This window comes from Phocoena sinus, chromosome 12 (assembly GCF_008692025.1).
Source record: "Phocoena sinus isolate mPhoSin1 chromosome 12, mPhoSin1.pri, whole genome shotgun sequence".
Classification (NCBI taxonomy): domain Eukaryota; kingdom Metazoa; phylum Chordata; class Mammalia; order Artiodactyla; family Phocoenidae; genus Phocoena; species Phocoena sinus.
The window spans coordinates 15,148,799-15,161,800 of record NC_045774.1 but is presented as its reverse complement, the minus strand read 5'-3'; the positions used below and the strand labels follow the sequence as shown (position 1 = coordinate 15,161,800).

The window sequence follows — 13,002 nt, the reverse complement described above, 5'->3', positions numbered from 1 at the left end:
AATTTTATGAAACTATCAAGGAATACATTTTTTTTTTTTGAGGAAGCCTAAGTTAGATTTATACTTGTTCAAAATGCACTCTTCAATTCTAGCCTTCTTTAGCATTTCTTATTTGGGCGTTATCTCTACAGCCTATACAGATCCATAAGCTCCTTATGACGGTTCCGCTCATAAAAGTAAGGAGGCTGGGTCTTGCTCTTGTGGGTTTTTAATGACAATTACACTTAAACCTTGGGAGTCTAATTTCTTATTGAGATGACCACTTTCTGAAGAAGAAAAGATGTTACCACCAACCTTGTTAAAACATAAAAAGGCTTATGAACATTGGTTCCTGCATGACCATGATTTTAGCAATAAAGAACCGGAATGGTAAGTTACATGACGCAGTCTGTGAACCATGCTACGGAGACAGTTCCTGACGAAGCCTGGCCTGTTTTTCATTTGAGGAACATGAAGGGCATGAGAGGGTGGCTGTGGCTTATTAAAAGACAAAAGCAACAATTATCTGATGCTTCTTACATTTCAGCTTCTCGTTTCACTAGTTGCGCTTAAACAGTATTGTGTTTGCGATTGGCCATCGGAATGTGGTTGAGTGCTGGGATTTTCACGGTCTGGCTGACTTTTCCCAGGGTGACTTCCCCAGTGCTGCAGAACCCTGGGTGACGTTTGGTGGAGAGCCATAGTGCATTGTTCAGCCCAGGGTGGAGAACTGTATTTATTTTTGATTTTACGTTATTTCAGCTGTTTTCACTTTTTTCTTTATTGTTTTCTTGCCTCCTACAGAGTTCTCTTTTCAAGCCTGGCTGGGGGAAGGGGGACACTCAGTTATGGACTCAGCACACAGCGTGGAGAGCAGATTTCCCCTCTCTCAGCAGTTCAAATAGCTTCTAAGCCACGTCCATTTAACCCACTGTGGGTCTGAGACCACGTTAGCTCCATGGGGAGCTGTTTCCATGTTAAAATATATAAAATCCTTTCAAGCTGACTGTGGCTTCTTAACATGGCCTATTGGATAGCATAAGTGAGTGACATGCTTATTTTATTTTAAAAAGTTTTTTTTAATAATCTGGTATTTGAGGATAATTTAGTTCTAGACTTTAGCAGCTGATAGCTTTCTGACTTAAAAGGTTATGTTTAAAACAACTGTATCACATTTCAGAATTTTTTTTTTGCTATACCACATGGCTTGTAGGATTTTAGTTCCGTGACCAGGGATTGAACCCGGGCCATGGCAATGAAAGTGCTGCGTCCTAACCACTGGACTGCCAGGGAATTCCCAAATTTCAGAATTTTTATTTCTGGTTTCCCACTGTATGAATTTTAAAGTCTCTTTTTATCACATAAATCAGTCAAGGAGACAGCAGGCAATGTTGTATGCCAAAACTCTGACTCTATCAGTAACTGTGGTCATTATATTATGCATCTAGGGAAGCACTAGTACATTTTGGGCGTAGGTATGTCCATGTACATACACTCTTTCTCCTTGCTCAAACTCCCTGTTCTATAAGTAGGGAAGTATTTCATTATTAATAAAAGAGAGATTCTGCCTCCTCACGGTAGAGTTAATGAGCACGTTAGTATAATAATTACTTGTAACAGATATGAGAGATTCCTCATGCATAACTAAAGGTGACTTGAAAAAGGACAGGAGTGTTTAAGACATTCTTCTCATTGATTCCACAGGATTACCTTGAGTGCATCAGGGACCAAACGAAACTTCCTCTGGGGGCGGAAGAAAGATCAGCCCTTTTTGGAAACATACAGGATATCTACCACTTTAATAGGTAAGCTAATCCTCAAAAGATGGTTCTCACATAAGAACATTACGAATTTTTCTCAAATGAATGTGGCCTAAGAAAACTTACTTGAAATCCCTGATTTGACTTCATAGATTTTTGTGGCCTATCATGCCATGAAATCTTCTACCTGGAAACATCCTTGTTTGTATATGAGTCTCACATTTATCCAAAATCCCATCCCACTCCATCCTCCTGGCTCAGAGAAGAGACCTATTCACCCTGACAGAGCAGAGGCATCTTTCTTCCGCAATAGAGCATGAACAGGGCATCCAAAAATATATGCTGGCTTGGTCTCCAGCAACCCCACCTCCGCTGGATTTTCTAAACATTTTCTTCTGCCTAGGGAATGGGCGGGAGGGAGTAAACACACAATAAATACTTTAATCATAACAGATATTAATTCATATTCATTAATAGTTAAAATTTACAATGCTTACTTCAAACATGTATTGAGTACCTGCTGTGTAGCAGGCAGTGGGCTTAGAAAAGTATCATAGTAAACAAGGCAGACAGGGAGCCGAAGGGGATGGGCCAGGCGAATCAGTTCTTATAATGTATCGTGGTACTTCTTGGAAGACCAGGTAGTAGGCAGGTAAAGAGCATAGACTGGTTAGCAACATCTCTGGGTTTGCATGCCAGCTGAGCCATGTATATGTTCTTTGGGGAACTTTAAACAGAGTACAGATGGTCCCCGACTTATGATGGTTCACCTCATGATTTGACTGACTGTGCGATGGTGTGAAAGCAAGACGTGTTCGGTAGAAACTGTACTTCAAATTTTGAATTTTGATTTTTTTCCCGGGCAGTGAGCTGCAGCTTCCGGTCAGGCACGCCATCACGAGGGTAAACAACCAATACACTTACAACCATTTTGTTTTTTACTTTCAATACAGTATTCGGTAAATTGCATGAGATATTCAGCACTTCAGTATAAAAGAGGCTCCGTGTTCAATGATTTTGCCCAACTGTAGGCTAATGTAAGTGTTCTGAACACATTTAGGGTGGGCGAAGCTCAGCTTTCGTGTTTGGTAGATTAAGTGCATTTTAATGCATTTCCAAGTTATGACATTTTCAACCTACAGTGGGTTTATTGGGGCATAACCCCATCATAATTCGAGAAAGATCTGTAGAATGTACCTAACTCCCTCATTTCAAGTCTTTGCTCAAAACTTCCTCTCATTTCAATGATGTTAACCCGGCACCCAAGCACACACCTTACCTGCTTACTTTTTCTTTTTCTCCTGGCATTTAGCAATTTCTAACATACTCTGTGATTGACTTTTATGTCTGTTGTTTCCTTCCTCCCCACCCCCACACACAGAACGCTCCCTGAGGGCAGGGATCTAACAGTTTTGTTACTACCCAAGTGCCTTAAGCAGAGTCTGGCTCCTGGGACCCTCCAAACTTTTGTGGAATAAAGAAACAAGTGGAAACAATAGGAATATCTACCTCATGGTTATTGTGAAGCTTCAGTGAGCTGACGTACTTCATGTGCCTCACTCAATGCCAGAGTAAACAGCACAATGTTAACCAGTGATGATGACATCGATCTTATTAGAGTAAAATCCCCTTATAAAGTTCTACAATGCCCTATCACTGGGTGACTCAACCATAGCGCAAATTATAAATCCTTCCCCTCTTTGCGCACTGAAGCTGGTGTATGTGAGCTCCTTGAGGGTAGGATCCACATCTCCTTTGCCATCCCTAACATCCATGTGGATTCCTAACACCTAGCCCAAGCCTGGCCTCTGGGAGACATGTTTGAATTACATCAACTCATCCCTTAATTTTGAAAGCCTGGGATATGAAAAAGGTCAGTGTTGCAACACCTCTTTTCATCTGACTCAGTAGACTTTGAAAACCAATTTGCACGTTCCAAGATAGTGGTTCTCAACCCAGGCTGCACACTGGAATCATCTGGGAAGGATCGTGTGTGTGTGTGTGTGTGTGTGTGTGTGTGTGTGTGTGTGTGTGTGTCTGTGTGGGGGTTTTTTTTTGTTTTTTGTTTTTAATATGATGACTGCTACTCCTAGAATTTCTGATTAGAACTTCTAGGTCTAGGGTGGGACCACGGCATCAGGATTTTGTAAAAGGTCCTCAGATGTTTGTAATGTGCAGCCATGGTTGAGAAACACTGTCTAGATAAAATAAACACAATAATAAGAAAATAGAGAAAGGGCATTAAAAAATTGAAACAGGGGGAATTCCCTGGCAGTCCAGTGGTTAGGACTCCGCGCCCTCACTGCCAAGGGCCCGGGTTTCATCCCTGGTTGGGGAACTAAGATCCCACAAGCCACGTGGTAAAGCCAAAAAACAAAAAAAAATGAATTTGGGGAATTTAGAGTCTGTGTGTCCATTAGTAACATGCTGGTATGTTAACAAGTAACGAGCAGGCTTCCATTTAGCAGTCGCTGAGGTTAAAAATCCAGGAGCCCCTGAGTGGCTTCTCCGCCCAGATCCCACCAATGGCACAGTAACCCGGGAAGAGGAACAAGGCCTAGATGCTGGGAGCCCCTGGCGTAAGCCTTCTGGTGGTTTGGCTGTAAGTCGACTGTAATGACTGCTTCTCTAGGGCTTGCTTCTTGCCCGAGGCCATGCAGCTCTATGTGCGTTATAACTTTATGCAAGTCTGGGCTTCTCTGACTGCAAACCCCAGGCATCAAGTGGCATGCCCTCCTGCCAGGGTAGAGCCCTGCGTTTCAGGTCTTGGTTTATGCCATAGTCCAGGAAAGGGTTTCTACTCCCCGGCGTTTACATCTTCATGTGTTTCCTAATTTAAAGGAAGATAAGACTGAAGTAGCCCCTGATGTCAACCAAAAGGGACCTTGGCTGCAAAAGCTGGAAGACTGGGAAGATCTTTATATGCCTGAGTTGCTTCTCTCTCTGTTCTCTTCTCTCTTTGGTGTTCTCTGAATGAGGAAGTCAGAGGTGACTAGAATAAACCTGAGTCAGGATGATGATATATGTGGCATCAGTGTAGTGACACAATTCATGTGACCGTGTTCATGCCTGTCCCTTTTGTAGATCGCATTTTTATATATCCTGAACGTGCATTGTCTCATTTAATCCTCTTAACAGCTCTGAGGTAGATAAGATGCAAAAATATATACACATTGATTAGACACAGGAATCAGTGTAGAAAGTCCATTGCTCAAGGACATAGAGCTAGAAATCCAACCCAGCCTACTTTGAACACACCTGGTTTTGTCAAATCTCAACTGGTATTCTTACTGTTTTTTAATTCTTTTCAAGAACATCTTCCTGTTTAACTTTTACAGTTGAATTGTCTGTACTGTTTTGTCCCTATTCACTTTTATTTCCTTTCTCTTAAATCTGGACTCTAAATTTAGAGCTCAAGTGTCTTTGCTATTATACTTGATTAAATAAGAGTATTGATATGACTTTTTATGTTAATGCCTCTTATGAATCCTCTATTCTATACCTTACTTCAGTTGATTTCAAAGATACAGCTATCTGGCAAATCTATGGTTAAGGCTTGAAATAATTTTAAAGTTTCTGTTATTAGTTCAGGTCCGGGTTTCTCAACATAATATAATACTATTGTGCCCAACTAAGCAAGATTTAAAACTCTAAAATTAAAGAGGGCAAAAAGAAAATGGGTTTATTTTGGCCTGGAAAATTCAGCTGATTAGATTTTGTTTTTTAGGAAATATTCCCAAAATACAGGAAAGCATAGAGTACTATGATAAACACCCATGGAGCACCCTCACTCTATCAAGGCCTTCCTTTGTGCCATATTTGCTTTAGAAATTCTTTTTTTTTTTACTTTATTTATTTATGGCTGCTTTGGGTCTTCATTGCTATGCATGGGCTTTCTCTAGTTGCGGCGAGCAGGGGCTACTCTTCCTTGTGGTGTGTGGGCTTTTCTTTGCAGCGGCTTCACTTGTTGCAGAGCACGGGCTCTAGGCACAGCACGCAGGCTTCAGTAGTTGTGGCACGTGGGCTCAGTAGTTGTGGCTCGTGGACTCTAGAGCACAGGCTCAGTAGTCGTGGCACACGGGCTTAGTTGCTGCGCATCATGTGGGATCTTCCTGGACCAGGGATCGAACCCATACCCCCTGCATTGGCAGGCGGATTCTTAACCACTGTGTCACCAGGGAAGTCCCTGCTTTAGAAATTCTTGAAAGCATAAAGGCATTACAAATAATGCTGAGTCCCCTGATATACCCCTCCCAATTGCATCCCGCTCTGTGGAGAATGGCACAGTGATGTGCTGGTGTACCAGTTCTCCAGGGTGAGGACAAGGGAGGGGGAAGCTGGGATTTATAGTGTTTGCCAGTTTCTCTGGTGTAAACACACCCATCACTGCAGATTAAAGCTCCTAAGAAGACATCACTGAACATGGAATTAGGAAGAGATGTACAGAACTGGCTCAGAAAAGCCAGTACAATCTGGCTCAAAATACCACTATAACTATAACTGCTATCCAAGACTTGGTGTTTCATTCCCAAGTATGATCTTTGTTGCCATGACTATGTATGTAAGTACTTATTTAAAATACAGGGCTTCCCTGATGGCTCAGTGGCTAAGAATCCACCTGCCAGTGCAGGGGACATGGGTTTGATCCCTGGTCCGGGAAGATCCCACATGCCGTGGAGCAACTAAGCCCATGTGCCACAACTACTGAGCCTGCGCTCTAGAGCCTGTGAGCCACAACTACTGAGCCCACGTGCCACAACTACTGAAGCCCGTGCACCTAGAGCCCGTGTTCCGCAACAAGAGAAGCCACCGCAACGAGAAGCCCATGCACTGCAAGAAAGAGTGGCCCCCGCTCGCTGCAACTAGAGAAAGCCCACACATAGCAATGAAGACCCAGCACAGCCAAAAATAAATAAATAAAAATTAAAAAAAATAAAATACATAGCATGCTTTAACTTATTTCAAACATGGCACAAATCGTGTCAACCTTTTAGGAGTATTTTTCACTCAACGTTGCCTTTGAGATTTATAGCTCTACTTTGCTTATTTTAACTGTGATATAATATTCCATTGGGGGATACATTACCTTGCATTTTGCCAATTGCAGTTAAGACTAAGCCTCTTTTCTTGTTTTTTTGGCCACTTTGATTTCTTCTGTGAATTTCTGGTTTATACCCATTGATCATTTTTCTGTAAGGATGTTTCTTTTTCTTTTCTTTTTTTAAGTACCTATACCTATTTATTTATTTGGTTGCACTTAGTTGCGGCAGGTGGGCTCCTTAGTTGTGGCATGTGAACGCTTAGTTGCGGCATGCATGTGGGATCTAGTTCCCTGACTAGGGACAGAACCCAGGCCCCCTGCATTGGGAGTGAGGAGTCTTAATCACTGCACCACCAGGGAAGTCCCAGGATGTTTCTTTTTCTTAGGGTTGTATAGGAGTTCTTGATGAATTCTCCCTGGAGATTGTTGTGGATTATGTGAGTTGTAATCCTCCCTTAGTATGAGACTTGTCTTTTAACTTTAATTATGGTTTCTTTAAAATTCATAAGTTTGACTACTCTAAGTAAATATAATATTTATAGTATGTGGATTTTGTGTTTGTTTAAAAGATTACCTCCTACTCTCAGTTCATAAATATACTCTATATTTTTCCTAAAGGTCTTAAAATTTTGCTTTTCACTTATGTCCTTAATCTAACTAAAATTGATGCAAGTATGGTTTGTGGTAGGAAATCCAAATCCTTATTTTCATATGGCTAGCTGATAGTCCCACCACCGTAGGCTGAAAAGTACATCCTTTATATGCCGATTTGTAGTTCCACATTCCTCCTAGGTGAAGTTTATGTGTATGTATGGTCCTGTTTCTGGGCTCTGTGTTTTGTATTGTTGGTCTCTTTGTCCATCTTTACTCCATACCACATTGTCTTAATTATTAAATCCACATTGCTCTTCTTCAACAATGGCCTAGCATTTCTTAGCTCTTTGCACTGCCAAGTGATTTTTGTTTTGTTTTGTTTTTTTTGTTTTTTTGTTTTTGCGGTACACGGGCCTCTCACTGTTGTGGCCTCTCCTATTGTGGAGCACAGGCTCCAGACGTGCAGGCTCAGTGGCCATGGCTCACGGGCCCAGCTGCTCCACGGCGTGTGGGATCTTCCCGGACCGGGGCACGAACCCATGTCCCCTGCATTGGCAGGCGGACTCTCAACAACTGTGCCACCAGGGAAGCCCCGATTTTTTTTTTTTTTTTTGCATTAGTTTGTCAAGTTCCATGAAAAACTCTGTTGGGACTTTTATTGGAATTCGATTTAATTTTTAGATTAATTTTGGCAGAATCGACATCTTCGCAATATTGTCATCCTATCTGTAAAAATATCTCATCAATCAAGCTTTTCTAAAATGCCCTATAATCATGTTTTATAGTTTCTCCATCACATTCATACGTGTGACTTTTAAAAATTTATTCTTTTTTATGTTATTTTTGACTAGAGTAATTCTTCTATTTTTAAATTAGCCATTATTGTCATGTAAGAATGCTTTTAACTTTTATATGTTGATACTATATCCAACTAACTTTCTAAACTGTCCCATCAGTTCTATTAATGGTTTATAGATCCTTTTGGATTTTCTGTGTAGACAGTAGTGTCTGAAAATAAGGAGACTTTTTTGTCTTCCTTTACAGTTCTTCTACCCCTTATGTTTTTTTCTTGTCTTACTGCTTTGGGTAAGTCTTTCCATACAATGTTGATTAGATGTTGGCATTCTTATCTTTTTTCTGACATTAGCAGGAATGCTTTAACTGTTTACCATTAAGTATGATGTTTGTTCCAAGACTTAGATAGACACTTCTTTCTATTTTGCTAAGATTTTAGTGTGAATGAAAATTGAATTTTATTGAATACATAATCATCCTGTAAGAAAATTAGCATATGATTTTTCTCCTATTCATAATGTGGCAAATTATATTAATAGGCCTTCTGATTTGAATCATATATACACTACTAGAATAAACCCTACCTGGCTATAATGTTTCATGTATTTATGCATAATGAGTTTGATTTGTATTTTTTTAAGAACTTTTTAATGTATGTTCATAAATGACAGTAGTGTATAATTTCTTTCCTTGTACTGTCTTTTTTTTAAGATACTTTTCTTATTTTAATGTTATCTGTTTTTAAATTAAATTTATTTATTTATTTATTTTTGGCTGCATTGGGTCTTCGTTGCTGCATGCAGGCTTCCTCTAGTTGCACTGAGCGGGGGCTACTCTTCGTTGCGGTGCACAGGCTTCTCATTGCGGTGGCTTCTCTTGTTGCGGAGCGTGGGCTCTAGGCATACGGGCTTCAATAGCTGTGGCATACGGGCTCAGTAGTTGTGGCTCATGGGCTCTAGAGCACAGACTCAGTAGTTGTGGCACATGGACTTAGTTGCTCCACGGCATGTGGGATCTTCCCGGACCAGGGCTTGAACCTGTGTTCCCTGCATTGGCAGGCAGACTCTTAATCGCTGCACCACCAGAGAAGTCCCCCTTGTACTGTCTTTGTTCGGTTTTGGCATATTACTAGATTCAAATTGTTATTTCACAAAATCTTCCAACGTGAACTGTTTTGGAATACAGTTGAGATTTCATTTTTGCTTTCCTTTTTATAGCCAAATCTTTCTCTCATAATCCCTTTAACAGCCTGGAAATTTAAGACTCTGGATTGGTGTCTGGAAGAAATTCCCAAACGGTCAGGAAACAAGCTTTGTCCAAGAAACCACTTTCCCCATTTTAACTTGCCCCTAAACTCCCAAAACTTGTTTTTTTTTTTTTAACTGCATATGAAAGAAGAGATGTCAATTGTTTTTACACAGCATCCCTCTCTTGGAATATAGAAGAGTTATCTAAACAGTAATTTGAATCTTTCTTTAATGATGAAGAGTGAGGAAGCAGAGACCATTCCTCTGTACTGGAGTTCTGTTTTTAAATTATTTTTTAGCAAGTTAAAATCATAAGCTCTCTTCCTTCCTCAAAAGATGAGAGTAAAATTTTCCTTTTTCCTTCAACCCTTTCTCTTTATTCAGTATACCTATGTTGAGTCACTACTGTGTTTAAAACACTGGGCTAAGTCTAGTAGTATAAAGATGAATGACATCATTGTGTAGCAGAGGCAACAAGTCATATAATCAGGGAATGAACAAAATGCTTTGAGAACGCTGAGAACAAGCAATTAATTTTGTCTGAGGGGCTAGTAAAAGCATCACAGAGCAAGTAACTTATGTCTTAAGAGAGAAACATTATTTGGGCCATGCTTCTTTTCTCCTTTGAAATGTAATTTAGAGAGCAAATCATGGGATACATACAACAATAAGGCAGGGAAAGGTGGGGGCAGTTATCATTTCTTTTAATGCCTTCTCACACCACCAAAACGTCTTCAACAACTGCACAATGGTAGAAATATATTTTTACCTGCAGGCTTTCTTCTTGTAGACTTTTCAAGACCAGTGCTAATGTATCAGTGAAATTAACGGAGCATTTGGTACTATTAACCTCACCCCATTTTCTATTCCCTCATGCATGTGTGCCTCTGGATGCAAACAAGTTAAAATGCCAACTGGCCTAGTTGGGTGGGTGGGAAAAGGAAGTGGTGCTTAGAGTCTATCACACACTGGAAGGGGAGAGGCCCTTTTCCTGAATCTGGCTCAGTGTAAGGCAATAGAATCTTCAAGGTCGTATTACAATTCCTGACTTCAAGTCCACATCAGCGGTCAGAGAAAGTCTTACCTGGAATATGTTCTGTAAGAGAGAACTGTGTTTCCTCTAACTGCCCATCCAAACAAGGGACTTGAACTCAAGTAAGAAATCATTTTCTTTTTCATAATCCTACTCAAAAAGGAGGAGATATTTGGAACAGTTGCTCTGGGAAAAGGGAAAATACCCCAGACCTGAAGGTAGAATGATTCTAATTTTAGCTTTGAGTACAAAACACAATCTGTGAGTCACTCCTTCCTTCTACTGTACTTGTAAAGTTGTTCATTAGTTACACTGATGCAATGAGAAACCTAGTCCCCACCCCATTAGGCTGTAACTCTAGAATGACAGTCTGTTTCTAGTCTTTATGGAGTCCCTGATCTCCCACATTTCATGGCCCCATCTGAGTTCCCATAGTACGTGATGTATTATTTTATGTTTAGTCGTCTTCCGTATCTCCCACACTCCCCGTTGTTCACCAAACACCAGCCAGTGGCTTCCTTTCTACACCTCACATAAGAACACACCATGTTCATTCTGTCCTTAGACTCACTATCAATTTCTTAAATGACTTTCTCTTCCAACCTTCCCCAAACTCAGATATCACCTCCTCAGAGAACATTCCATGACTGCCTCAATGCTCCTCCACCACCACCCAGCCTCAGTTGCTCTCTACCACATTGTCCTCTTTATTTCCTTCCTAACACAGTACAATATCTTATTCTGTTGGGTTTCTCTTGTTTTTCAGTAAAACCAATACTTTACTGTTTTTTCACATAAACATTCTTATTAAGCAATATTGTACTATGGTGTGTAAGTTTCTATTGGTAAAAGAACGAAATCTCATTTCGTTTCTTTTTTTAAAATTGTATGTTATTATAATAAGAGCACTTAACATGAGATCTATGCTCTTAAATTTTTAAGTGTTCAATACGTTATTGTTAACTGAGCTACAATGTGGTACAGCAGGTTCAACCTGTTTAGCTGAAACTTTATGCCTGTTAATTAGCCGCTCCTTCATTTACTCTTACCCCCAACCCCTGCTAACCACCATTCTACTGTCTGATTCTATGAGTGTGACTATTTTAGATTTCTCACATAAGTGGAATCATGTACCATTTGTCCTTCTGTGACTGGATTATTTCACTTAGCATAATGTCAGGGTTCTTCCATGTTGTCGCAGAATTTCTTCTTTTTTAAGGCTAAATAATATTTCATTGTATATGTATATATATATATATATATATATATACACCACATTTTCTTTATTTATTCATCTTTATCCATTCACGGACATTTAGGTGATATCCACATTTCAGCTATTGTGAATAATTCTGCAATGAACATGGTAGTGCTGATATCTCTTCAAGATTTTGATTTCAATTTTTGCAGATAAATACCCCAAAGTTGGATTGCTGGATCATATGGTAGTTCTACTTTTAATTTTTTGAAGAACCTCCATACTGCTTTCCATAGTGGCTGCACCATTTTGCATTCCTATCAACAGTGTACAAGAGTTCCAATTCCTCACATCCTTGCCAACATTTGTTGTCTTTTGTTTGATATTGTGTTGTTTATTTCTTCAGTTATTAACACTTATCGCTCCTGATCAGAACACCACAGGACAGAGCCTTTGTCCATGTTCTTTACCCCATCACCTCAGTGCCTATAGCAGTGCCTGACACACAAGGCTTTCAGTAATTACTATGTTGAATGGAGAACAAACAGGGTGGTTGGCCAACTGTATCAGGATGATGGCTCTGATGACAGAGCTTGAAAGAAATCCAACTACTTCCTCCTCGCTGTTTCTATTATTTTAGAAAAGGGTTGTAAAGGAAAGCGGACCAAATGATTCACACAAGGCCTTCCAGGTAGGCAGTATGAGGCTGAAGACACTGTGATGCAGAGTCTAGCCCTCAGCTTTCTTGAGTCAATCAGGAAACAAACCTTTCAATAGATGTGTTTATCATAGAGTGTGGGACTGGGATTCAAAAGCCCTGATACTAACCCCAGCTCTGCCATTAATTAGTAGCTGTATGACCTAAGGTAAGCCACCTCCCTTTTATGAGTCATGGTTTTCTCACCTTAAAATTAAGGGGTAGGACTGGAAGGCATCTGGGCTTCCTCCCAGCTCAGGTTGTTGAGCAATGAAGGCCGTTCACTTATAGGTGAGCCGTACTAGAGCCTGGGTGGGTCCCCTGAGACACTCCCTCCTACCAGGAGATTCAATCTGGAGATGAAATTAAAGCTCAAAGGGTAGCTTGATGAGTGTAACATAGAGAACACAGGGAGTTAAATATTGTCAAGGAGTATTTCTATTAAGCCTTGAGAAGTAACATGACGGATTCTGCTCAAAATTCTTCTGTGCTCAGAAAGAGGATTTATATTGAAAGACCTGGATACAAAACCTATATCCAGGGCACTCCATCCTCCAGTAATGGAAAACACTGGTCCAGATATGTTGCTTCCTTGGCTGTTCCTTTTCTTTGATCTTTTCTCTTACTTCATCCAGTATTTAGATTCTAACGATTAGAT

The 13,002-nt window shown here is 40.3% G+C and overlaps 1 protein-coding gene across 5 annotated transcripts in view; it reads left to right on the top strand.

Annotated features, from left to right (window-relative positions):
- PLEKHG1 (pleckstrin homology and RhoGEF domain containing G1) overlaps nt 1–13,002 on the top strand; it is a 237,122-nt gene that overhangs the window by 176,171 nt on the left and 47,949 nt on the right. For all 5 annotated transcript variants that reach the window (XM_032650792.1, XM_032650793.1, XM_032650791.1 and 2 more), the window contains one exon: nt 1,684–1,784. In XM_032650792.1, coding sequence (XP_032506683.1) covers nt 1,684–1,784 — 101 coding nt within the window. The remainder of the gene's footprint in view (nt 1–1,683; nt 1,785–13,002) is intronic.